At 36.7% G+C, this 24,207-nt stretch overlaps 1 protein-coding gene across 1 annotated transcript; it reads right to left on the reverse strand.

The window, feature by feature from the left end:
• Positions 1 to 89: 89 nt before the first annotated feature.
• MAT1A (methionine adenosyltransferase 1A) lies at positions 90 to 16,409 on the reverse strand. The gene is made up of 9 exons (XM_065747001.1): positions 16,086 to 16,409; positions 11,125 to 11,202; positions 9,798 to 9,920; positions 8,106 to 8,218; positions 6,231 to 6,374; positions 5,338 to 5,556; positions 2,472 to 2,654; positions 1,888 to 2,021; positions 90 to 844 (listed from the first exon to the last, which is right to left on the reverse strand). Exons 1-9 carry the CDS (start codon positions 16,177 to 16,179, stop codon positions 742 to 744), a joined length of 1,191 nt encoding a protein of 396 aa, XP_065603073.1. The 5' UTR covers positions 16,180 to 16,409; the 3' UTR covers positions 90 to 741.
• Positions 16,410 to 24,207: the final 7,798 nt, after the last annotated feature.

Consider the following 24,207-nt stretch of genomic DNA (forward strand, 5'->3'; position numbering starts at 1 on the left):
AAACTAAAATCCTACAAGATTATTAGAGGCAAGGTGGAGCGGACTGTTACACTGTAAAGCTAGAAAACAGAAAAACAGACACCCTTACATGCATGGTAGGAAAAAGCTTTTTATTGTATGATTGTTTTGTAGTAGAACACGTTTCAAAAACACAGGTAATTGAAACACAACAGTAACAGCACATACTTGGTGAAGGAGATTTAAATATGTATCTGGTAACATCTTCCACAAAAGAGGTCAAGATACACTTATGTGATATCCAGCCTTATCCCATCAAAGCAGTCCCAGCTATATGCAATGCTAGCTCCAGTAAGGAAATTGGACCCCAGAATTTTCCATTGTCTAATTATAGGCAAGAGATTTGTTAATTGTCAGTCAGTTGGGAAAGTCATCCATTCTTTTGCCCATGGAAGGTTTGAGGTTCAGCCACTGGTTTGAGTACCTGAGTCATACTTTACCTTTATCGAAGGAACCAACGGAGCAGCAATAAAAAGTAAATTCTGTTTTGTTGTCATATGTTGATTAAAAACAAGATTCTGCCTTTTATATTTTAGATAATGAATGATACTGAGGGCTAAAATATATATATATATATTTCCAAGAAAATATCCTTTTCTTTCTTCCCATTTAAAACCTAAAATTCCTTTGGTTGAATGCAAGGCTGTCAAATTTGATTTTTGGAAGCATCATTGTCTTAGTAAACTTCTCTTCCTTTCTGTTTCTAAAAATGGACTACAAGGGTCAAAACACAAGTGTTTTAGGCACCTCCCATGAGAATTCATTTCTTCCAAAGTGACCATAACATGCAGTCTTCTGGTAAATGGGCTTTTTTAGATCCAAATCCCTGTGTGAATAATTAAAAAAATAATAATAATAATTAAATTCTTTCTCTTATAATATTCATGGTATTTATTAATATAATTCTGACATAGACATCCAGTTCATATCCTCCTTCTAGGAAGCATATTTTGAAGATGTAAACATATCAGTGATTGTGTCCAAATGTAAACTAAGTCAGAGAATCACAGAATTCCAGATGTGGCCTCATCATTGCAGGGTAGAGGCTGGAGAGAACCTCCCTTGACATGCTGGCCACAGTCATCATAAGGGACCCAAACCATAAAACTTACAACAAAATATAAATGTGAACTCCTTTAGGGGCTACAGAAAATGTGAATTTCAACAGAAAAGAGGTACATTCCATTCATTTCATAAAATAAAGCCTATTTATTTTTCTTAGCAAAATAAGCTGAAATATATATATATATATATACTGTAGCAGAAATGCCAAGTCAGGGATTGAACCAGTGATGGAGCACCTGGTGGGTAGGCAGGGCCAACCCAGGGTAGTTCAGGTGCACACAACGCAGCTGAGTGACTGGAAGGGGTGGAGCCAGGATCTACTCCTTCCCAGACCTCATTTAAGGGTTGGCAGTGGTGGTAAATGCTTTCTGTTAGAGGTCCTGGTATACCTGAGAACTTTTGAAGGTAAGTGGGTTCTCACTTTTGTTTCTGTGTTCCTAACTACAATATTTGAGTATATCCTTGCTTGTTCCAGCCTAGGACTTTGCTATTGTGATGTCATTGCTGTGCTTTACCTGATGTTACAGCATTACATGTGTCAGTTCCATATAGTATGTAAGGTCAAAGGCTGAAAGTATATGATACTTGAATGCAGTGTCTATCATCTTAAAATGTGTGGTATGCTGGTGCCTCATAGAAACTATCAACTATGAAGTCTGACAAAAAGTCTCTATAGAAGTGCATGGAACAGTCCTGTGCTAGCTTAAAAGAATTAGTTTTATTCTGTAACATCTAACAGTTCTGTAAGAAATCAGCTGTAAGATGTGATCACCGAGGTGTTTCCTTATTTGTGTGCTTTCGTACCTGACAATAACTCCAGGCCGAAGATCGAAGTTTTTGTGCACAATATCCAGCAGCTCTTTTTCTGTTTTTTGAGAGGTTCCATAAGTGAATAGTGAAATTGAGAGTGGCTGAGCTACTCCGATGGCATAAGAAACCTGTGGCAAAAAATACAGCATAGTTAGCAAATAAGCATTGCACTCCGGTAGGAATGAGTGTGCAAAAGTTAAAAGCACTCATTCAAGATGCTTCTTAGGAAGACTGCCCTGTATTTGCACAGTGTGTATTTACAGAGAAAAGGAAATTTTTTTAAATGCTTGCGTCCCTGGATAATTTTCTGCCCCATTACTCATACTCATTCCCATGACAGTAAGCATCAAATAGTTTAGCTCAGAAAATGTCTGGAAGAGGAGTTAATAAAAGGAAAGCTAAGCAAAAAAGGGTTAGCTTCAAGGAGATGTAATGTGGCTATCAGAAAGTCTTGCTTCCATCTGCTGCAGTCCATCACTGAGTCTGTTGCCAGTACAGTGTCTGGTATGATGGTTATTAAAGGTAAGGCTGGAAAGGTACAACCTTTCTGAGAAGAGTAACAATAAGCAAAACTGTACCTGAACCAGAACACGGCGACAGAGTCCAGCTTTGACAAGAGATTTGGCCACCCAGCGGGCTGCATAGGCAGCTGATCTGTCCACCTTTGTATAGTCTTTGCCAGAGAAGGCACCACCTCCATGAGCTCCCCAACCACCATACGTATCCACAATGATTTTTCGTCCAGTAACGCCAGCATCACCCTGAATCAGTAAAAGAGTTGGAACATTTTACATTTTACAATTTTATAACTTTCATACAAAGTTATGCAATTTTTAGAAGACTATAGTGTGTAAGGAAGTTCTCCATTTATAGATTATTTTGTGATAGCTGAAGGGGATAAACTCATCTCACTCTGTTACAACGGTGGCTATGTGTTCTTTAAAGCCAGATTTGTAGGACAAGTCAGTTGTGAATGGTGTTTGGTAGTCAGACAAAGCATTTCACACATAAGTAGCTAGAGCATTAAGTGTTTGTTTCAAAAGCATAGGTATAATATAGAAATTTTGGTTTGCAATTGACCTATCTGCAACACTCAAACTGAATACAGAGTATTGTTCGCAAGCTACATGACATATTTGAACCAGTGGAAGATTTTATGCTCATTTGAAATCTAAGTAGACCAGGTTTTCATATCTTATGGCTGAAATCTGAAGTTGTGTGAATAATATGCAATATAGTTATTATTTACCACTAAAAGGTATGCCTATGCAACCTTATACCACATTATATGGCTGCTAGCACTCAACACGTCTGATGTGGTATCATTACAGAAACTGTCAGAAAATTATGTGCTAGAAATATGTCTAGTTTCATATTATCTACATACTTATTTAAACCCTACACAACAGGTACGGAGAAGTAGGTAGATAGAGCTATCCTGATTGCATCCTTACAAGTACCTCATATTTTTGTTCAATCTCAGTTTATTGATCAATTTCTGAGCAATTGTCTGACCTCAAACCTAATAAATACTTCAATATTTGACATTCAGCCTCCGCCTGTAGGTTTGAAATTCTTTTTGTGGAGAATATCATGCTAGTAAAATTCACCTGCTGGAATGTTTGCATAGCAAACAAGTGGAAAGTCAAAGTTCTTCATAGGAAGACTAAGCTTACATAAAGAAGAAAACCTTTGGCACTATTTTCCCATTCTGTCAAGATCTTCATATGAATACGCCTTCTAGGTTCTTATAGTTTGACTCGAACATTAATTTCTGACAGCACAGACAGGTGCAGTGAGAACACCTTATATGCCACAATGACTTGAGGACAGAACTGACTGAGAGGAAGGGAAATGGATAGGTAAAAAGGATACATTAAAAAAACCTTTTAGAAGAGTCTGGAAGTGCCCACAAAAGCATCTTCTGCACTCTATGAAGGGCTGTAATAACCTCATGCTACCATCAGATGATGCTGTTGGGAAAACCGTGATACCAGCAAAAAACGAGTACAGAGTTCAAGGTTATCACTGGACTCGGAAACAATGTGAAGATCCCAAGTGAGTCAAATTTCATCCGTAGATAACAGAGATGAAGTTTAAGATAGACTTCCATATCTTGTTTTGTTCAAAACAAAACATACTGGTACCCAGAAAGCTCCAGAGATAGCAGATGGGGAAATATTTTTTTTTTTGATTGCCACAACACTATCATAAATTGCACAAGTCCACTGATGATAGTGCTTGTAAGGCCATGGACGCACGAGCAGACTGACCCATACTAAGTAAACTTATGTAGGTTCAAAAAGCTGCAAACACGTAATGCAACATAGCTGTGTTTGTACCTGCAAACATAAGAGATACAGTTTCCCAACAAGAGATTGCTGTTTGGCTTATGGGTAATAAAACTTCCCTTTTAAGTGGGTATAGTTCAGTGCACACCTCAAACATTTTCTCTGTGTAGTTCTCTTAAGTTTGTAGCTACCGTTGTTACACAAGTAGCTTTTTTTCCTAGTTACAGTTCACTTTCAGCTGCCCACTTCTCTTTGATCCAGAACACCAACAATACATGAAGTTATGGTGATACAATTCATTTAGCTACACAAAAATGTTTTTAGTGCAATGGTTAACTTCTTCCTACCTGTTGTATGGCACTAATGTAAAGACAGCCACAGAAATATTTCTGGTAAATTTCAGAAAATGAATGAATTTAAATGACAACACCAACAAGTTTATTTGGAGTTGTTAGGAACTTGCATCTAATTTCAGGAAGGAGCTTTGGAATTTTGCTGTGACAAAGGCAAGAACTTAAAACTGTGAAACTGCTTTCAGAAACTAAATCTCAGAAGTCTCAATCCTACAGAGTGTGAAAGTTCTGTCTGACTTCTATAAGAGCATGATCAAATTATCCCTCCTTGTTCCCACACTGCCTAGATAAAGCAAAAGCAACATTAGTTTTCTCACCAGAGCAGTTTGACAGGACTGATCTTGAGAACAGATGAGCACTTCAGCACTCACTGTTGTGGGGTAGAACAGTTCAAGCCATATTGATATGAAAATCATGTACACTGTACAAGATGTAAACCTACTCTTGTCTATCTCTGTGAGGTGTACATTCAATGAGAATTATTTCATACAGTGCTGAATTCAGGCCTATGAAACCCAAAGCTGGACTGTATGTTGCAAACACTATGTTAAATTTGACCCAACTCATTTTCCTAAGTCACAACGCAGTGAATGACACGACCATGCCCTCAAAGCTTACTTTGGAGTACAGCACGTGAAACCCTGATTGCCTCTCCCATCTACAGCCACAGTTAGAACTTCCATTAGACAGCTTTCTTCTCATAATGTAGAGTGGATGTGCCAGGCAAGCTGAGCTTCTCTGTTAAGGAATAAACCCACTGGCAACAACAAGCTGATAGAAACATCAAAATAAATGCAAACCTGAGGTCCTCCAATAACGAATCGTCCACTAGGCTGAAGGTGATAAATAGTTCTCTCATCCAAGTACTTTGCAGGGACAACAGCTTTAATCACACGGTCTTTCAGGGTTCTGCGCATATTCTCCAGAGAAATGGTTTCATCATGTTGTACTGATATCACGATAGTATGGACACGCACTGGTATGACAGCTCCATTCTTCTGAATATACTGAACAGTGACCTGAACAAAGCAGGGGGAAGGGAAAAAAACAACAAAAAAAATCGCTGTAAAATGTATCCAAACTCATGCTATGCTATTTCAAAGAGAAAAAACTGTAGCAAAGTGTCTGTGCTGACATTTTAATGATCTGTACTCATCTTTTTACCACAGTAGGAGAAATTAGCCTTACTTCTTCATTCTTCCTTTATGCATTAAGGGAGGAAAAAAAGAAAATCTGCTATTGTCTATTTGGTTTACTGTGAAATTGTCCAAAAGGCATCTTCTGGTAGAGATTTCCAGCAGAATTCCTGCACCTCAGAAATCTACGTTCTTAGCAGTTCTTCAAAAAGACCGGCCTTCAGTTTTTCTGCTGCTTTTTTTCAACCAGCACTGAACGCTTAGGTCTAAAAGATTAAATGTTCCCTCACTTGTATCAGACTGCTATTAGCACTTAACTACAAGTTAACCATTTTCCAACAGTCGAGGAGAGTATTGTAAGCAGTGGAAATTCTTTACCTGCTACTTGTAGCTTATACAGTAGCAATCTTGGTACTCTAAATACCATTTACTTTTTCTTTAAGAATATCTAATGCTTTGGAAAAGAAAGATGAGATAATTTTCAAGAACTATTAGTACCTGATAGGATTGGTGCTCTGTTGGTAAAGGAGAGAAACCAGCATGACAGCAACTTTTACCTGTGTCTTGGAGTCAGGCCTCAGCCATGGAAGCTCTCCGTTGCGCCTCAGCTCTGCTAACCTGGCATTCAGCTTATGAGCAAGAATAATTGTTAGAGGCATGCATTCCTCTGTTTCATCCGTTGCATAACCAAACATTAAACCCTACAGGAGGAGAGGAGAGATTTCAATCGCTGTTAAAAAGAACCACAACCAAAGGCAGTGAGATTCTGTCTGAAACAAAAAGCAAACAGCACCCTCAGGTTTACTTTCTACTATTTTACAGCATAGTCTAAGAAGCCTAAATTCAGGTCAGGTTCCAACACGTTATAGCAAAATGAGAAACAAACTGTGCTCCAAGAATTTTTCACAGAAGTCCTGAGGGTTTACATGTTAAGTTGGAAACCCAGACAAAAACTAGGAAGATTGGGTGGAAAAAAAAATACTGAAAAAAGATCTCTCTGAGTTAAACAATTTCTGGACCACTCTGATATACAAAAGTTGTTCTTACTACTCTATAAAGATTGTAGAGGCTTAGGCTGGTACTAACTCACACTGAAGTTCACATCTGACTTTTCAGCTGAATGGAATTTGAATGGTACACAAAGGAATCACAATTCAACAGCTAAGGCACTTGAGTCAGGTTTGCACTACAGTATAATATGCTTCTGGTCACAGCTTCTACTACTGTTCATAAGTTCATAAGTTCATAAGGTTGGAAAGGACCTATAAGATCATCTAGTCCAACCATCCTCCTATCACTATCTCTACCCAACTACTAAATTAAGTCCTTTAGCACCTCATCTAAACGCTTCTTGAACAGCGCTAGGGATGGTGCCTCAACCACCTCCCTAGGCAGGCCATTCCAGTGCCTGACCACTCTTTCAGAAAAGAAATGCTTCCTGTATCACATTATTATTTGTTAAGTAGAGTTTGTATCATTTTCTTTCTCCTCACACAGTGTATGTTGTGATACAAAGCTAATGACAGGCATTCAGTTGGAATGGGAGAGGACATCATGCTAGTGCTGAAGAAAGTCAGAAATCTTTTCTTCTCGCGTAGCCCTTTGTCCCCATGACAGCATAAAAGCATTAAATATTTGTCCTCAAGCGTTTTTTTTAACAATATTAGCTTGGCTCCTCTACTCTGATATCTCCATTTATGGTTCTCAACAGCATTGTTATAAACTAGATATTACTACTAATGAGAACTACTGTAAATGTTAAATTCATTCATACAGGCATCAGTCAGATTATGGAGTTTTTATGTTAGCATCTTTCTCTTGGGAACACACTGTAATTATCTACACATGTTATTTAGCTCACAGAAATGGAGCTTGGACAACTTTAATTATGAAGAGTACCTATTATAATAAAACAGATCTTTGCCCCTGGGAAATAAAGGAGAATTATAAGTACTCTGGCACATTTGCCTTCATTTTACTAATGCTGCAGACAGTTGAAACACTGCCAAATTTTTTGCTGTGCAAAATCTCAAGAGCTTTGTGAAAGTGCTAAGGTCCTTTGCTTATTTCATCTTACAAAACAAGTCTGGCTGCAATATGAATGGTCTGAAGCATCCAAAACTAGTCAACAAAAATACAAGAAATGTAAGCAGAAATTCTTGTGAAGATCTAAAGAATGCACCCTAACTATTACAAAGTGACAGAGCTCTCCTGGCTTATGTTGAGTGCCATAATAAACACCAGCAAAAAGGCTGCCTGCAAATAACTTCTACCTGTCTTAATTAGGATATGGCTTTTTTAGTCTGGCCTAGACCAAGATGGAAGTGTGCAAATCTTCAGATGGGTTCTGCTTTAGAAAATATGGTAGTGGGATGAGGTAAGCCCTTCCCATTCAAATATTTTTGATATTTCAGGTGTGATGTCAAATCTACCTGATCTCCAGCACCAACATCCTCTTCATCCCTGTGTAAATGAACACCCTGGGCAATATCAGGTGATTGCTGTTCCAGTGCTACTAAAACATTGCAAGTCTTGTAGTCAAAACCTATTTGGAAAAAAAAAAAGAAAGAACAGTGATGTTCTTTTTTGTCACAGTTGTGTGGAGCCAGGAACTGGACTTGATGGACAGTAATATGGAACCACATAGCAAAATTTACATTCTGAAGGATACCATATTTAGAATACATAGTCTAACTTACAGTAGACTTAAATTTTGTGGCAGAGGTGGTAGGTTGTGTAGGGTTTATTTTTATTGATTGGTACTATTTGTTTTCCCTTGGATTGGCACTGTGTGCCAGTTAGGAACAGCTAACTAGAGATAAGTAGTCAAAAAAACCAAAACAAAACAAAGTAAATGATAAGCCCCTCCCAAACAAACAGTATTAAAAACCTCTTTATAAATTCCTATGAGCTGATATTTTCAGCAATTGAAGAACTTGCTTTCTGGAGTACATGTAAATCAGTGTATGTACCTAAATCTCTCATGAGATTTTGTATGACTGGAAAAAAAAAAGATTTGCACTTCACAGAAAACCTGGGGATGGGAAATTTCTTTACATTCAAAGATCAATAAGAAGATTTTAAAAAAGAAATTCAAAGACTTGAATACAATCATAGCAAATTTTTGCACCTTTGGCCTGGGGTATATTAAGAGATTTTTTTTTCCAAATTAAGCATTTCTTATAACTACTGCTAACATTCATTTAATAAAGCACGTGTACATGTCCACGTGCATATGATCCACTTGAATCCTCATCACCTTCTTTTAAGTAGGCTATACCAAGATGAAAACCATGTCAGTGTGCAATGATTTTAGCTTTATCTTTACTTTTTTATAGCATCTGTTGTTCACTATATCTGTCCTTATAATTTTGTCAATTAAGATAAAAATCAGATGTATAAAATAATAGATTAGTCAGTATATTTGGAGAATCCTGCTGCTAAGTCATGACGTAGGTAACCTGCTGATACACTGCTACAGCAGTCTCCCTGGAAATTTGACAGCTATTAAAGGATTGCAGTTGACAGCAGTTTTTAAACAAAAGCTTTGAAAAGATACATTTATTGTAACAGTACTCTTGGAATATTTGTATGATATTAAGAGGTTCGTGGCAAGTTAGGTAGTGGAATATGTTTGGTTTTTACATTGTTTCGCCTTTTTTGTCCTTTGTACAAAATAAAAATCTGACTTGGACTATATGCTCCTCATTGTAGGTATTGGTTGTAGAATGCAGAGTCTCCCAATAATTTTGTATGCCACTACAGTATCTATATGTAATTACAAACCTAAGTTTCCTCTTTTCCTCACCAAGGTGCATCAGATTGCCACATAACAGATGCAAGTTCTTGCAGGTTTAAGTCAGTGGTAGGTTCCATGGTTCATGTTCACAGTTCGAAGTATATTCTGCCCACTCCTTCTCAGTTTTAACAAATACACACTATTTTTTCTACTTACTGGGATAAAGCCAGAAAGTGTTTCATGTAGCACCACCTAAGTAGCTTTCACACAGGATATTGAGGTTTTTATCGGGCTTGCATAAGCCCACATAAGAAAGTGCTGACAGACCTGTTTGCAGTTGCCTATTGCTTGCTCTTCAAGGATTTCATGAATTTTTGTCACCAACCTTTAGCTGAATCATCATAGCCAATATGTCTAATTGCATCTCGGACCACTCGCTGGTAATCCACAATAGCACGAGATGTGATCTCCCCACAGAGCAACACCATTCCTGTTTTACATACCGTCTCTGAAAATGGAGATGGAAGCAGCGTTAACAGTAGCAGAATCACCAGCCCACTGAGACAAATGACTATGCTTGTGATTATGATGACTTAGAGAAATCTACTGGGTATAAACTGCACTGGTATTTTTATGTATATTTTTGGCAATATTAACCTCCTTCTATGACCAATTTGTTTCATCATGTCTGAAAGCATGAAAAAGGAGAGTATGCCGGACTCAAAAACGTAAAAATCAAAGCACTCAGCATAACTGAGTTATGTGTAGAGATGTTCAGGGAAATGTGGTATTAAACCAGGATTTGTGTCCATTTAATCCTTAATTATTCTAAGGCACATTGAGGTTAAATAATGCTTATCAGTGGCCAACTATTCTGACAATTTAACTCCAGCTCAAGGACGAAGTCTTTGAAGCTGGAGTTTAGTTAAAATGAGAAAATTAGGTGAGGATTGGTGATACAATTCTTTGAGGAGATAATATGAAAATAAGCAGTCATAGAGACTAAGACTACAAAATTAGTACTTTATTAAACATATGTACTGTCTAGCAAGGCATTCAAATATTCTTTCAAAAATAGACTAGATTTCATTATAGTATATTTCTCCTCAGAATGTTCAGTCTGCTCTTAATATCAGCTCTCCCACCCTTCTGGAAGTTACTACCTTCTGCTGCTTCAGCCTTTATAAGAACTTCTGCTGTTTCTTCTCATCTCTCCTTCTCTTGAAGACTGTATTTTTTAATATAGTATTTGAGAGTAAAATGATTCTACATTCGACAACGAGCTCTTTGCCAACACATTAGAAATAAGAGAGCAGTAACTTGAAAAAAGGAAGAAAGACTCAGGGTATCTAATCCTTGTCTATAAATATCTAAAGTGCAGGAGGCAAAGGGATGAAGCTGAATTCTTCTCAGTGGTGTATGGTGATAGGACAAGGGGAAATGGCCACAGATGGAAACGTAGGAAGTTCTGCACAAATGTATTTGGGAACTTCTTCACAATGAGGGTGATGGAGCATTGGCACAGGCTTCACAGGGACGTGTTGGAGTCTCCTTCTTTGGAGACATTCAAGACCCACCTGGAAGCCTACCTGTGCAACCTGGGCTAGGGAGCTGCTTTGGCAGGGGGTTGGACTAGTTGACCTCTAGAGGTCCCTTCCAACCCCTACAATTCTGTGGTTCTGTGACTTAAAGTAATGCAGCAAATAACTTACCACAAGCAACTTTGGCATTTGGATCCTGTTTAAGATGGGCATCTAGCACAGCATCACTGATTTGATCACAGATTTTATCTGCAAGACATTAAAACTGTTGTTCAAAACAGGGAACTCAATACAAAACACAGACTGTATCTGTTTGGATATATAGCAATTCTTACTTTGCTTATTGTTGAAATATTTAAGTAAACTAAATAGAAAGTTGTATGCAGTATCCTGTGTGCAAGACCAATAGATAGATGTAACAAGGAATGCACTTAATAGTTGCAAACTAACTACAACTACATGTGATGCTTTCTGCAAATCACTGTGAAACAAGTATGTTGTGCATAGAATATCTGAGAGGCTAAGAGGTTATACTCCCTCCATATTTCATAGCTGGAGATTAGGGAAGGACAGATAAAGATTTTAAAAGGCAAATCTTAAGAGTAAGGAAATGCTGAAGTTGTTCATATATAGCACTGTGAGATGCAATGTCCTTCAAAACTCTAGTTAAAAATCGGGTATCTTTTTAAACGGTAGGAATGCTATTCAACTATAGTTTAGTAGTATGTTTGAAGAACTGTTGGATGAAATTTCATTTCCTGTGTATGAACTTATACCAGAAGACCTCTCTGGCCTTTAAAGCATACGTGAGAATTCACTGAAAATGATATTCTAAATTATTCTAATTGATTATGCTGATGGTCTGATTTTTGGATTAAAGTAGGCTGAGAGAAATTGTTCTGGTAATTCATTCAAAAACTGATTTCTGGTGCAAGAACCAGCAATCCTAGTGCAATTAGAAACTGCTACTGACACATATAGATGCAACTATCATGATTCAAATGAGGAATCAAGGAGGATGATCAGCTGCTTAATGCAAATGCCTATTAGTAAAGGTCTCTAATGTAAAATAAAACCAGGCATTGCTATTTTTAGTGATGCTTAGCAGGCTTTGTGTGCTTTTCATTCTGTTATTTAAATTTATCATCTCAACTGTCACAGCTCTCTTACAGCTGCTGAATGTGACAGAATGTCTGTCCATTCTTTCCTTTTTTTTTAAATCCACATAGTGAATTACTATCCGGTAAGATCCATATTGCAAAAACAGTGTCTAGCCTAGGGATATCTTGACTGAACTGAAAAGTATTAGATAACTGTGAATTCTTATCAAGAAATCAAATCATGCCACAGAGCCAGCCTTATGGCAAATATGCCAGCTAGCCATAGAAACAGCTCCTGATATCTATAAAAGGGATTAATGGGTCTGATGATGAACATTTCAGTGAAGTTTTGTTGTCAAATTATGAAGTAAAGAAGGTATTCAACATCTAAGCTGATCACTAATTAAGAGGATTTCCAAAGTTTGGACTCAGTTGACTAGGAGTTCATTATGTGGATCTAAACTACATTAACAGCGCAACAAAGAAATGCTATATCCTTAAAAAAGAAATGCTCTGTAACTGAAGGCTGTCCTCAGGACTCTCCATACATTCATCAAAAATAAAACCTATGGACAGTAACAACTAAAACTTCAATTAAAAAAGCTCCACCCTTCAAAACTGCAAACAGGTAATACCACACTTCTAGCTTTAATCATGCAATAAATGCAATCAACATCAAATATTTCAAAAGGTAAGTTTCATTTTCTTAAAAACCTGTGATCATCAAAATAAATTTGGATAGCACAATTTTAAATGCCTTATATATGTCAAAGGCACTAGAAGGTGATATTATATATTCAAAATGAGGTAAACTGAGCAATTCTCAGGGTTTGGGTTTTTTTGTGAAAAAAATTTATAAGTTAATATCCTGAATGCTTATCTTCAGCCCATCACTGAGAAATAAGCTTTCTACCAAAACCAAGTGTAATTGGGAATATTTTGAATAGCTGAATTTCACTACCTTATATTTTTCTTCATTAAAAGACTCCTTTGAAGTGCCACTGCTGTTTTCAACAAGCACTCCTATATTAACACTGTACTGTTAAAACAGCTTTTCTCACATGTTCTCTTGTTCAGTACGCAGCTTACTGAATTATGACATCAGATATGTGAGCTTCAACTGACTGGAAAGATCTGCACTTCATGATCTTTTGAGGAAAGGGGTTTTGGGAGGTTTTCTCATTTTTCTTCTGTGAATATTCAGGTAAAGCATTTTTTTTTATTTATGTCATATAAATGCATTTAGTAAAGTTTTCTCTCATATTTTTAATGCATACTGGAAAGCTGAATGGTATTTTGTGTGCAGGCAAATCCACCTGGTCCCATGCCAGAAAGGGGAAGGAATTAATTCTAAGTAGTTTGGCACCAGTAAGACATTGTGGGTCAGAGTAACACACAAGCCTTTCAAAGCACAATGAAACCATTGTGCAGCATGGACAGACTCTTCTCCTGTATGAAGAGAGAACCTACTTTACCAGAGTGGTTGGACTAGATAATCTTCAGAGGTCCCTTCCAACACTTAAAAATCTGTGAAGCAAAGTGAGGAAATGACAAAAAACATCAAAAAAAACAATCAAAAAAAAAAAAAAAACAGCAACAAGCTGTTATTCCTGTGCTTTTATTATATCAGGAAGGAGGAGGTTAAGTGGAAGTCTGCAAAGAGTTTGGAATTTGCCCTACTAAATGTCAGGATTAAAGACCTTCTGGAAGGGAGTTCAAAAATATATACTCGAATCATTTTGAAGAAGTGGGACCCAAAATATGGGATGAACAGTCTTCTCTGGATTTCTTTGGGGAGCATACATAATGCTTGTGTATTAATTATTGCCAGCTATTACATTCACAGAACTTGGGCTTAATTACACACAGCTCAAAAGCACTGCGCAGATACAAGGCAGTTCTCTTTATGCACAAATAAATAAGCTTGTAACTTCTTCTGCTTTGTTTATCATGATGATATATATGAGAACATTCAACTCAACTAACATAATCAGAACAACTCAAATTTCTACCAGACAAGGATCTGGATCAGGATCTTCGCGTAGTGCCTTTGAGCAAAATTATGCTACTGCATGCAGAAAGGAAGTTATCAAGAACATGCAAATTATCCGCTGATAGCAAAGAGAGGTACTCAAAACTCATAATAAATATCTTCCACTACTGATAACATAATCAAATGCCCGGCTACAGCCTTGGAGACAGGTCCCAGTTTTAAGAAACAGTCAAGATTTTCCTGGCTGACAAAATGCTAATGGTATATTGTCACATCTAGTGTAAAACCACAGAAGAAGTAAAACAGCGTTTGGTCAGGTTGTGAAAGTTGATCTGCTGTTAGAAACTAGACCTATTGCCAGACTGCATTCAGAAACAAAAGTTTTGAGGATCACCCAGAGTTAGTGTTATCCTGTTCTCACTTAGTGTGGAATATCTGGATATTTCTTTCCCCATAGGTGTATACCAATGTGTATATTTTTTAGGAAAATATAACAGTGAAAAAATCAGTGTAAATTTCACCTTTGCATTCTCTCTTCACAATAAAGCTTTTGGATATATGCATCTCAAAGTACCCAGAGATCCAGCTGTCTCTGGCAGATGAGATGATGTCTGCAAATTTCATTAGTGGTGACACTTTCTCAAGGGCCTGACAGGTATTTCAGAGATGAGCAACATTCACAGGACTTAAAGAAGACCCACAGAAAGCCAATAGAGTTTTTCAAAATAAAGAACAAAATGTAAGCAACAACTGAAAACTGGACCATATTCTAACACAGGAACCAAGACAAAAATAGAAATAATAAATAAAAGAAGCTAAGGAACAAGTAAAAACCTGTGGACTAAGCTGAGTTATGTCTCTTCCTATTCTGAGACTTAACCTGTTACAGTCTCAAAGAGATTAAAAAATGATTAGAATAGCATCAGTTGTGACCAGTCAACTTCAGAAAAATCACTGTCAATTTAAAATCACCCTATAGTAGGCCACTTTTCCTATGGAGCTATGTTGTTCTGTGGTTGCTGGATGTAATTATACACAAATTTGAGATGGACCTACGGCCGAAGGACTGAATATGGTTGTCATTTTCTAATGGTGTTACATCAGAAAGAACTCTAACTTGCTTAACCTGAAATTGACAGCAATGGACTCAATTGCATCAGCCATAGATTTGACCTGCACTCATAAGTTAATATTATAGACAACTATCAGAATTACAGACGTTACATTCTCACTGCTGACCTTTATGTTCTCTATGTTAAACCACCTGTTTATGATATAATCACAAGGAAAAGAAAAATCTCACTATAGCTAAAAGTATGTGATGCCACACTACCTTCTAAAACAAACACACTTTTCAGGACAACAAACAGACTATTGTCCCTTGGACTCATTTGACAGAAAGTACATGTTTTGGGCAGATGACCATTTTTTTTTCAACAAAACTGAACTAAGCTCTGTTGACCACACATACATTTTAGCAAAAATCTGTCCACTATTCACTTAAGTAATTCCATATATTGCATTAATACTCATATGATGAAATGGGAGAAAACATATCAGCAACTTTGACGTGTACAGAACCAGGGAGTTTTCAAGTTTTTAAAATAGACTGCTTATGGGTGACAGTTTTAGAGCACAGCATATATGCAAGACAGTTTCACAGTGCACATAAAGATATGGAATTTGAGAGGCAAGCTATGTACTCTTATCCATATGTGAAACTTGAGCCTATCAGAGATACAGTAATGTCTCCGCAGTAATACTGAATAAAAAAGCAAATAAAATAAAAAGGAAGGAGTAGCAACCAGAAATCCCACTGCCTTCTGCAGTGTAACACACCCATCAAAGGCACAAAAACTCCTGTTAGAAGAACTCTAGTTGCAGTGGTTCTAGAGTCATTATGGAAAGGTCCAATGGAAATAACATAAATAGTCTTTCAGTAATAACAGTAATAGTGGATTAAGTTTTCTTCAGACTTCTAAAAACATTTTCAATGAAAGTATTTTTCCTTTAATGCATTTGCCACAGTAGCTCCTTACCTGGATGTCCTTCTCCTACTGACTCTGATGTGAACATGAAGGCTCCTTCATCATCCAGGGTGTGATCACATAAACCATCCACTGGCCCATTCATGACTGTGATGCTTTTCCCAATGGATTATTTTAAAAAGTGGTGAAGATTTCTGCCTTCGGTGCTTTCTATTAAAGATGAAGTTTCTTTCTGAGCAGGACTGTCACTGTGTTCTCTCACTACCTGTAGTACTAACTCGAATTTTAGTGTGTGAAATCAGCATGGGCTTGTATGCATGCAACAAGTACGCATGTGCCTGAAGTCTGTATCCCTACCTAGCCTGATCTGTCAGTCTCTGGGCTGCTCCTATATATGGAAAAGTGAAAGTGCCTAGAAAATCATGTGAGGAAAATGGAAGAGCCCATTTCTTGGCAGGGGAGTTAGTTATTTTGGGGATATTTCACTAATTAACTCAGTTCTTGGAAACACTCCGGATACAGTCCGTGTAAGATTAAGTATTGTAGGATTTCAAATGAGCGTAAAGTAATCAAGGAGTACTGGTGACGGTTCAGTTCAGCTGCTTCTTCAGTTTGCCTCTCCCCTAATTCTGGGATCTATGTTGTGTTTCCAAACGTGTGTTGTGGTTTCACAGGGATAGATTAAAAGAGGGTAAATGCATGCCTTTTGTAGAATAGACTGGAAGAATTTTGTTCTGCATTCTGTAACTGTATATTCCTTTTACTTTTTAATCTCTTGAAAGGTAGGATTCTTTCCTGGAATATTTTTTCATTTTCATTCATTACTCCTGCACATTTGAGATGTTAAGCATTGGATAAGATACAGCAGATGACAAATTTCTCCTCTATGCAGACCTCTTCCTTCAACCTTTGATTTCCTTTTTATCTGTCTTCTATTAAGATCCACCTTAATTCTCTTCTTGAGTGATACTCTCACATTACATTCTGTAACCCTTAGAAATAGACTGTCTGCCTTGACTGAGAACTCCGTACTCAGTTCCACTACCAAAAAGGTCTACAGTCAGATGTCTAGTATCTGGAATATGCTGATGGTATGACAGGTATGAAGACAGGCTGCATTTTGTGGATGTATGTCTGTAAGTCTGAATACAAAAAACAGTGCAAACATATCTATGAGGCAGACGCAGAACGTGCCCAGTACTACAAAAAAAATTAAAAACAATAATGTTGTTCTTAATTCATTTACGGGAATTGTTCTAGTCTCAGTTTCAGATCAAGTTATAGAACTACCTAAACTTTACTTCATTGAACACTAAATTATGCTCTCTTAATTATTCACTCTAACATTACAGTAAAGCACCTGGTATTTGGATTAAAGCAAATAACATACTGCACATTCCATAGCCCCTGCAATTTTGACAACAACGACATCCTTACTAGTCTTCAGTTTAAGAAGATAGTTTACTTCAAACTCTTTGAATTATTTTAGAATACTCCTTGGACTTAAATTTCTGCATTGCTACTTATTTATGTAATAATTCATTAGAATTTTCACTTTCTACCTACATTCCTGAAAACAATAACCAGTTTCTGTGAATGTTCACCAGTGATCTGCTGTACCATCGGTCCATTTCTAGTTATCACTGACGTGGAATAGTTTGTTTCAAAACACATTCTCTTGGTTTTTCATTGCTTCCATGTCACAGTACAAAAAGTACCAGTTGTACTTAATAATGCAGAATTCACACATCAGATAATATGAGCCACAATTTTCTCTGGAGGAAACTGTCATCATTCCACTGAAATTAAGATTCCATCTCAACCTGAATAAATCCTGCATTGATTTCACATAGAGAAATGGAAAAGAAAAAAAAAAGATCAAAGAGTAACTAATTATATTAACTCTCTAGTTAATGACTAACATTCAAAAATTATATTAACTTTTACAGTAAAATAATGTCAGCAATAAGCACGTGTTCTTAAATATAAATGTGTTTTTTTTCCTATGGAAGTATAGAATGGATGAAACATCTCTGACCAAAAAAAAAAAAAAAAAACACAAGAGTTTTTGTTCTAATTCTATAGGAATCCTCCAGCAAAAGCAGACAAGACTGAATATTCTCAAACTGCAAGTTCCATTCTCTCACACACCTCGTTTTGCTTTTTCTTGGTTTTGAGTGCCACTTAGGAACAGAAATTATTGCTTGGCACTATGTATAAGTTTGTTTTCTTGGTTGTTGTCTGTTTGTTTTTCAAAGTAACACAGCACAAAGTAGAAACAGGCCTCTCATATTCCATATAAAACTAAAAATCACAAGCTCTTAAAATGCTAATTATTGCAATTTATTGGACACATGATTAGTGAATTTGCAGGTCCATTGTTTATTCCATCTTTGCAGATCCTACTTTTGAATTCATTTCTGCCTAGTTAAACGTGTTGGTCCATGAGACCTTTGGAGGGTCAGCCTTCATTAAATAGCCTCTCTGCTAATAGTATTTTTAGAAATGCTGCACAGCTGCATTTCACATTAACTCGTGGAAAACCTTCAGTTAGAACTGCTTCTAGTTGCAATTTTACTATCAAGAGCAACACATTTGCTATATGGCCATGAAGTATCTCAGCATGCTCTTTTCCAGGACATCTTCCAGGACTCTAAATGAGCGTAGGGTTAGGTAATGTTTAATTTGGCTTCACTTCCCAGACAATTTGACTTGTTAAATATTTGTAAAAAACTAAGACAGAGCTCTAACATCATACATTTTTGGCACAGATTTTCTGCCTACAAAAAAAAAAAAAAAAAAAGTATAGTAAACAAAAGATGGATATAAGCATTTTTTCCCATTCGATTTTACAGATGGAGACTCACCTATCAGTGCTACCAATGCAAATGACTTCCAACATTTCTTACAATTTACTTGCTTTACTTTCTTTACATTTACTACAATAGTCAACAGTTTTGTGGTATCAAGCACTAGTGAAGTCAGATTCTCTACAAATCTCTTTATAAACCCTAAACCACCCATCATTGTATTAAGTATCTTTAAGACTGCATGGAATGACCTTTACTCAGAAGATACCTAATGGCAAAATTTTCACAAGTGTATAACTTCTGTGCTTTGAAATACACAGAGATAGGAAAACTAAGGCAAAAATAACACTGCCTTTCCTTTTTCCTTACCCTTTTTAGTCCTTTTTATCTCTCTACACTTCTCTACTTAAGTCTTATTTAAGTTATAAACCACTAAGAATGGATCCTACGTGGATGAATTTCTATAGAAATGAAATAAAATGGGCTTGAGTCAGATAGTTTACATGTAAAACCATCACTGTGGAAGGAGGAAGAAACATTCTCCAGATCTAGACATCCTCACTTCACCTACAAATGAACTGTGTTTTCTCTGGAAGCAAAACACGTTTAGACTCCATTCACTCATACTACTTCAGTGCAGCAGTAACTTCTAAGTGACTTCTGAGTTGCAAGGAAATTGTACCAAAGTCTCAGAAGATCTTCCACGTTATTAGAATCAGTCACGGTAAAACCATTCCTTAAACTCCATAATTTAGTTCTCTCACTGCAACTTCCAAAAGCATAGAAAAACAAATTGAATTATGGGGAGCATACACTACATAAATAAAATTCCATTATCATTAAAGGATCCAACCCATGCTTAAATTAAAAAATTTGCAGAACTACTTCATTCATGAAAATAGCATGTGAACATGTTTTTCAAAGTATTTTTGTTTTGTTCTCTTAACTTTATCGTCAGATATTACTGTGCTAAAATTAACCATTTAACAAACTTTTTAGTTTCTTATCTTCCTATTTTATCATCACTTGACAAAATTTTGCAAGGAAGTTATTTCTAACTTACATGTTATTTCTAACTTTTATGTAGAAATAAGAGAGTTTTCCAATCCTATGATAAAAGAACTCTAATATTAATTTTATTTTTTGCTGTATACTAGAGTATTTCTTATAATACAAATAGTATATTTTCAAGAAGTTCTGGCAGTCCATCTTTTTTCCTCTTAGAAATAAGCTCTAAATTACAAAAACCTCTTATTACGATGACTTTGCAGGTTTTAATTTGTAGGTGAAAAGACTTGAGTCATTCAGTATATTTGTTTTCAGGGAGATGAGTGTTTTGTTTTTGAAGCTAACATAAGGAAAATTTGTTTAGTTACGTTTATTTCTTTTGCGTGAAAAATGACAAGCAGAGCAGTAGAGCTTGCATAGCAGGATCTCAACACAGAACTCACACCTGCTTCAGAACTCTCACCTCTATCTATTTTTTTCTGAAAATGAATGTTGTTCAAGGTCTCTCAGACATGCAGGTGTAAAATTTCACTGGCCCATAAACATTTAGGAGAAAATCAAATACTATTGGACCGAAAAAAATGGATTGTCATTAAAGAAGAAGGTAATATGTATTCTGAGTTGTATATCACCTCTCCTTCCCAGACTAGAACATGGGATCTACTGTAACCTCTGCACACTAGTATAAGCTATTCAACTATTACATCTTTGAGTTTTCTTCTAACTTTTTTTGAATATCAATTCCAGTTACAGCAATTTATTAGTGTGCATTTTATCTAACTTAATCCAAAGTTGTTTTAGCTTATCAGTGATTCTCTGCAATATTTCACATCTACATCCCTCTCTATGCTCTAATAAGTCTTTTTCGGGTTCTTCCACAACTATTAGCAAAGAAAAGAATTTTCTGCCTATTCCATGTGCTTAGTCTCTTTGCACCTAGTTTGACTTCGAATTCTGTACATTCCATCACAGAATGGTTAAAGTTTCTAGTACAATCCTCTTCCCAAAACAGAACAAGCTTGAGCAGACTATTCAGTGTAATGTCACTGTGTATGAAGGCTGCTCCAGAAGAAATGCCTCCTATTTTGTGTTGACCCATAAAATCAGCAGTGTTTGTTGATTGTATGGCACTAGAGGTTGAACCTTCTCACCAATATTTGTTGCCATGTGACAGACAGCAGCAGAAGGGCAATCTGACAAAATGGTGTCTGACACGGGAGTACATATGAAGAAAAGGTGTGGAACTGTGTTTCTCCATGCAGAAAAATTTACATCCGCTGACACGCATCAATGCTTGCTGAACATTTATGAAGACCAAAGGGTAGATGTCAGCAGAGTGAGGTGGTGAGGTGATGTGTTGCAGCAGCAGTGACAGCAATGTGAAAGACTAGCCACATCCCAGATGGCCATGCAGATGATTTTAAGGGTGCAGCATACAGATCTTGTTCATCACTGGTGAGAAAGCATAGCTAATGGTGGTGACTATGTTGAAAAACAGTGTTTTGTAGCTGAAAATTTGCTCTCTCAAATAATGTTATTGTGCTCTTTGTATCTGTAGAAGTTTCCATGGAAATAAATGGTAGACGTTACTTGTGAAGTGACCACTGTAAATGATTAAGAAAATTAATTTTAGTCCTATATCAAAAGAAACATAAGTCTTTTCTGGCAGTATTTAGCTAGAAAAAAGTTAAAAGTGTCTGAGTTTAACCTAATGTTCCTTGTCAGGAAGCCAGAATGTATTCCACAACTGTGTTCCTGCAGACAGGTTTCTGCAACATGACTTCATGTACTAGAGTCAATATTTGTTTCAAAGTCCAAAGACCACCTGTTCTGTAAACATCTATGAACCACCGCAGCAAAAACTCTTGGGTAAGGGTTAACTGAATGCATCTGTCTATTTCCTGTAATACTGAGGAAATACTTACATATATATACAGTAATAATGACACGAGACATGTAAATGCAGAAGATTGTACAGATGCCAAGCTGCTAGAATACTGCTGTGTTTCCCTAGCCAAATTGTTTTTGAGATACAGATCTATGACTGTAGTGGGATTTAGTCTGGACAGGTGATTAGCCATGTCATTAACAACAGGGAGTCCTAACTATTTACTCAGAAAGGAACTGTGGCTTTGTGTTTATGTGATGTATGATCATACCCTGTACACCTGAAATTAAGGGTTGTGCTCTGTTTCGTGACAAATGTCAGTCATGCAAACCAAACAACTGATCGTGACAACTGGAAAAAACATTCAGGTAAAATACATAGATGGCTTTCTGTATGGATACCATTTATAACTGAAGATTTTTTCATTCTTGTCCAAGGAATAATTTTAACAACTAATGGGTTAATTTATTAAATATAACATAAAGAAAACAGAAAATAAAATACTATTAAATTCTGCCCTGTGGCACAGATCTGAGGAAATAACACTCCCAATGAAATTAGAATCAAGACTACATTTAACTTTAATGAAAGCACAATTTAGTTATCAAGGTAACTTCAATTATTTCCCAAGGATCACATCAAAGTTGTTGCTTTGTACATATTACATAGGTTGCTCTGAAAGTAATGTCTCATTTTTATTTCCATGGAAACCACAACAGATACAAAGAGCACAGTAACGCTATTAGAGAGAGCAAAATTTCAGTATAAAACACTGTTTTCTAACATAGTCACAACCATTAACAAGGCATTTCTGCTAGGGATGAACAAAACACTGCATGCTGCACATGTAAACATCTGTACCAGTGAAGGTGATCCACTGTCACCACTGCTGCACCACCCACAATCTCACTGTGCTCACATCCACTGATTGCTCTCCATAAACATTCTGCAAGTGCCAATGAATGCCAGTGTGCCATTTCATGTGCATGGAGCAATTTGCTTCATATGCACTTCCATGTCACATGTCATTTTGTCAGATTGCCCTTCTACTACCGTATGTCACATGGCAACAACATGGAATGGGATATTGGTAGGAAGGTTCAACCTCTAATGACATACCACCAACATCCACCTATGTCACTGTGGGCCAACCTAATATAAAAGGAGGCACTACTTTTGGAACAGCCCCCATAGCAATCAATAATCACCCATATAAGGACAGTTTATAGAATCATAGAATAATAAAATCATCTAGAGTGGAAGGTTACATATTTTAGCCTCCACCCTTTATTTCTTCTGTTTTCCAAAAATTATTAAAATCATTTGGCTAAAACCTGTTTCAAAGCCAGCTACAAAGAAAAGAGTTAGGAGACCTCTGCAAACACCTTTGTTTAATATATATGCATAAATGTAATTATAGACATACGCATTTTTTCTACGGCATGAGGAATTTTTTCCTTTGTTTTCATTTCTAAACAAGTGTTTTGACAGCACAAGCTGCTTGAAAGCACCTAATCATGAACACATGTTGAAATGACATGTATGAGTTGCAGGTGTTTAAAACAATTAGGCACTAAATTACAGTTATGCTGAGTGCTCAACAGAGTCATGTTCTCTATGTCATTGTTTTTGCAACTGAATGCTTATCATGAGAATGAAATGCAAATAATAGCCTTTCAAAAAGGAAATGTTAACAGACAAATGTAGAATTGTGAAAAAGTATAAAAACAGAGAAAAGATAATCTCTTACTGATCCTTACGAAATGATTGGTTATAGGAATGTATGTATGTAGTGGTTTATTACTCCATATATTCTTTGTGTCTAACAGCCTAGTCACTCGCTATTGGAAAATACGGTAGAATCTCTGAAGCATGCTAAGACTGCTCAGACACTTCTGCAAGACGTCTAACAATTTTGTCTTTCTACACAAGCAGACGTTTAATCTTCTGCCAAATGGTACTAGGTCTACCTGAAAACTGAAGTAGGACTCGAGAGGTGACCCTTAACAATAGGAACGTTTTTAATGAGAAGAAATGTGAGATTTAGATGTCACACCTTTCTTGTCGCGGCTGCAATGCTAACTCAGGGCTTGTGATTGAGCACCTGGTGGGAAGGCAAGGCCAATGGAGGGGAGCTCTGATGAATGCAATGCAGCTGAGTAAGTGGAAAAGGTAGAGCCAGGATCCACCTTTTCCCAGACCTCATCTAAGGGTTGGCAGAGGAGGGAACCTATGTATCTGAGGTCTTCTAAGGGTAAGTGGACAATTTTATTTGTTTTTGTGTTTATGGTTGTTGCGTTTGAGTGTTTTCATGCTTGCTACAGCCTAGGGCATTGTGTTACAGTGTTATACCTTCTGTATCAAAGTATACAAGAAGCAAAATTACAAATTTTAGGGCTGATGCTGTTTATTTGTCGTTCACATAAATGAAGTACTGAACTTATGTTTATCACAAAATAACAAATAA

This window comes from Cyrtonyx montezumae, unplaced genomic scaffold (assembly GCF_038088225.1).
Source record: "Cyrtonyx montezumae isolate F1298 unplaced genomic scaffold, pur_monq_1.0 scaffold_4, whole genome shotgun sequence".
Lineage (NCBI taxonomy): Eukaryota > Metazoa > Chordata > Aves > Galliformes > Odontophoridae > Cyrtonyx > Cyrtonyx montezumae.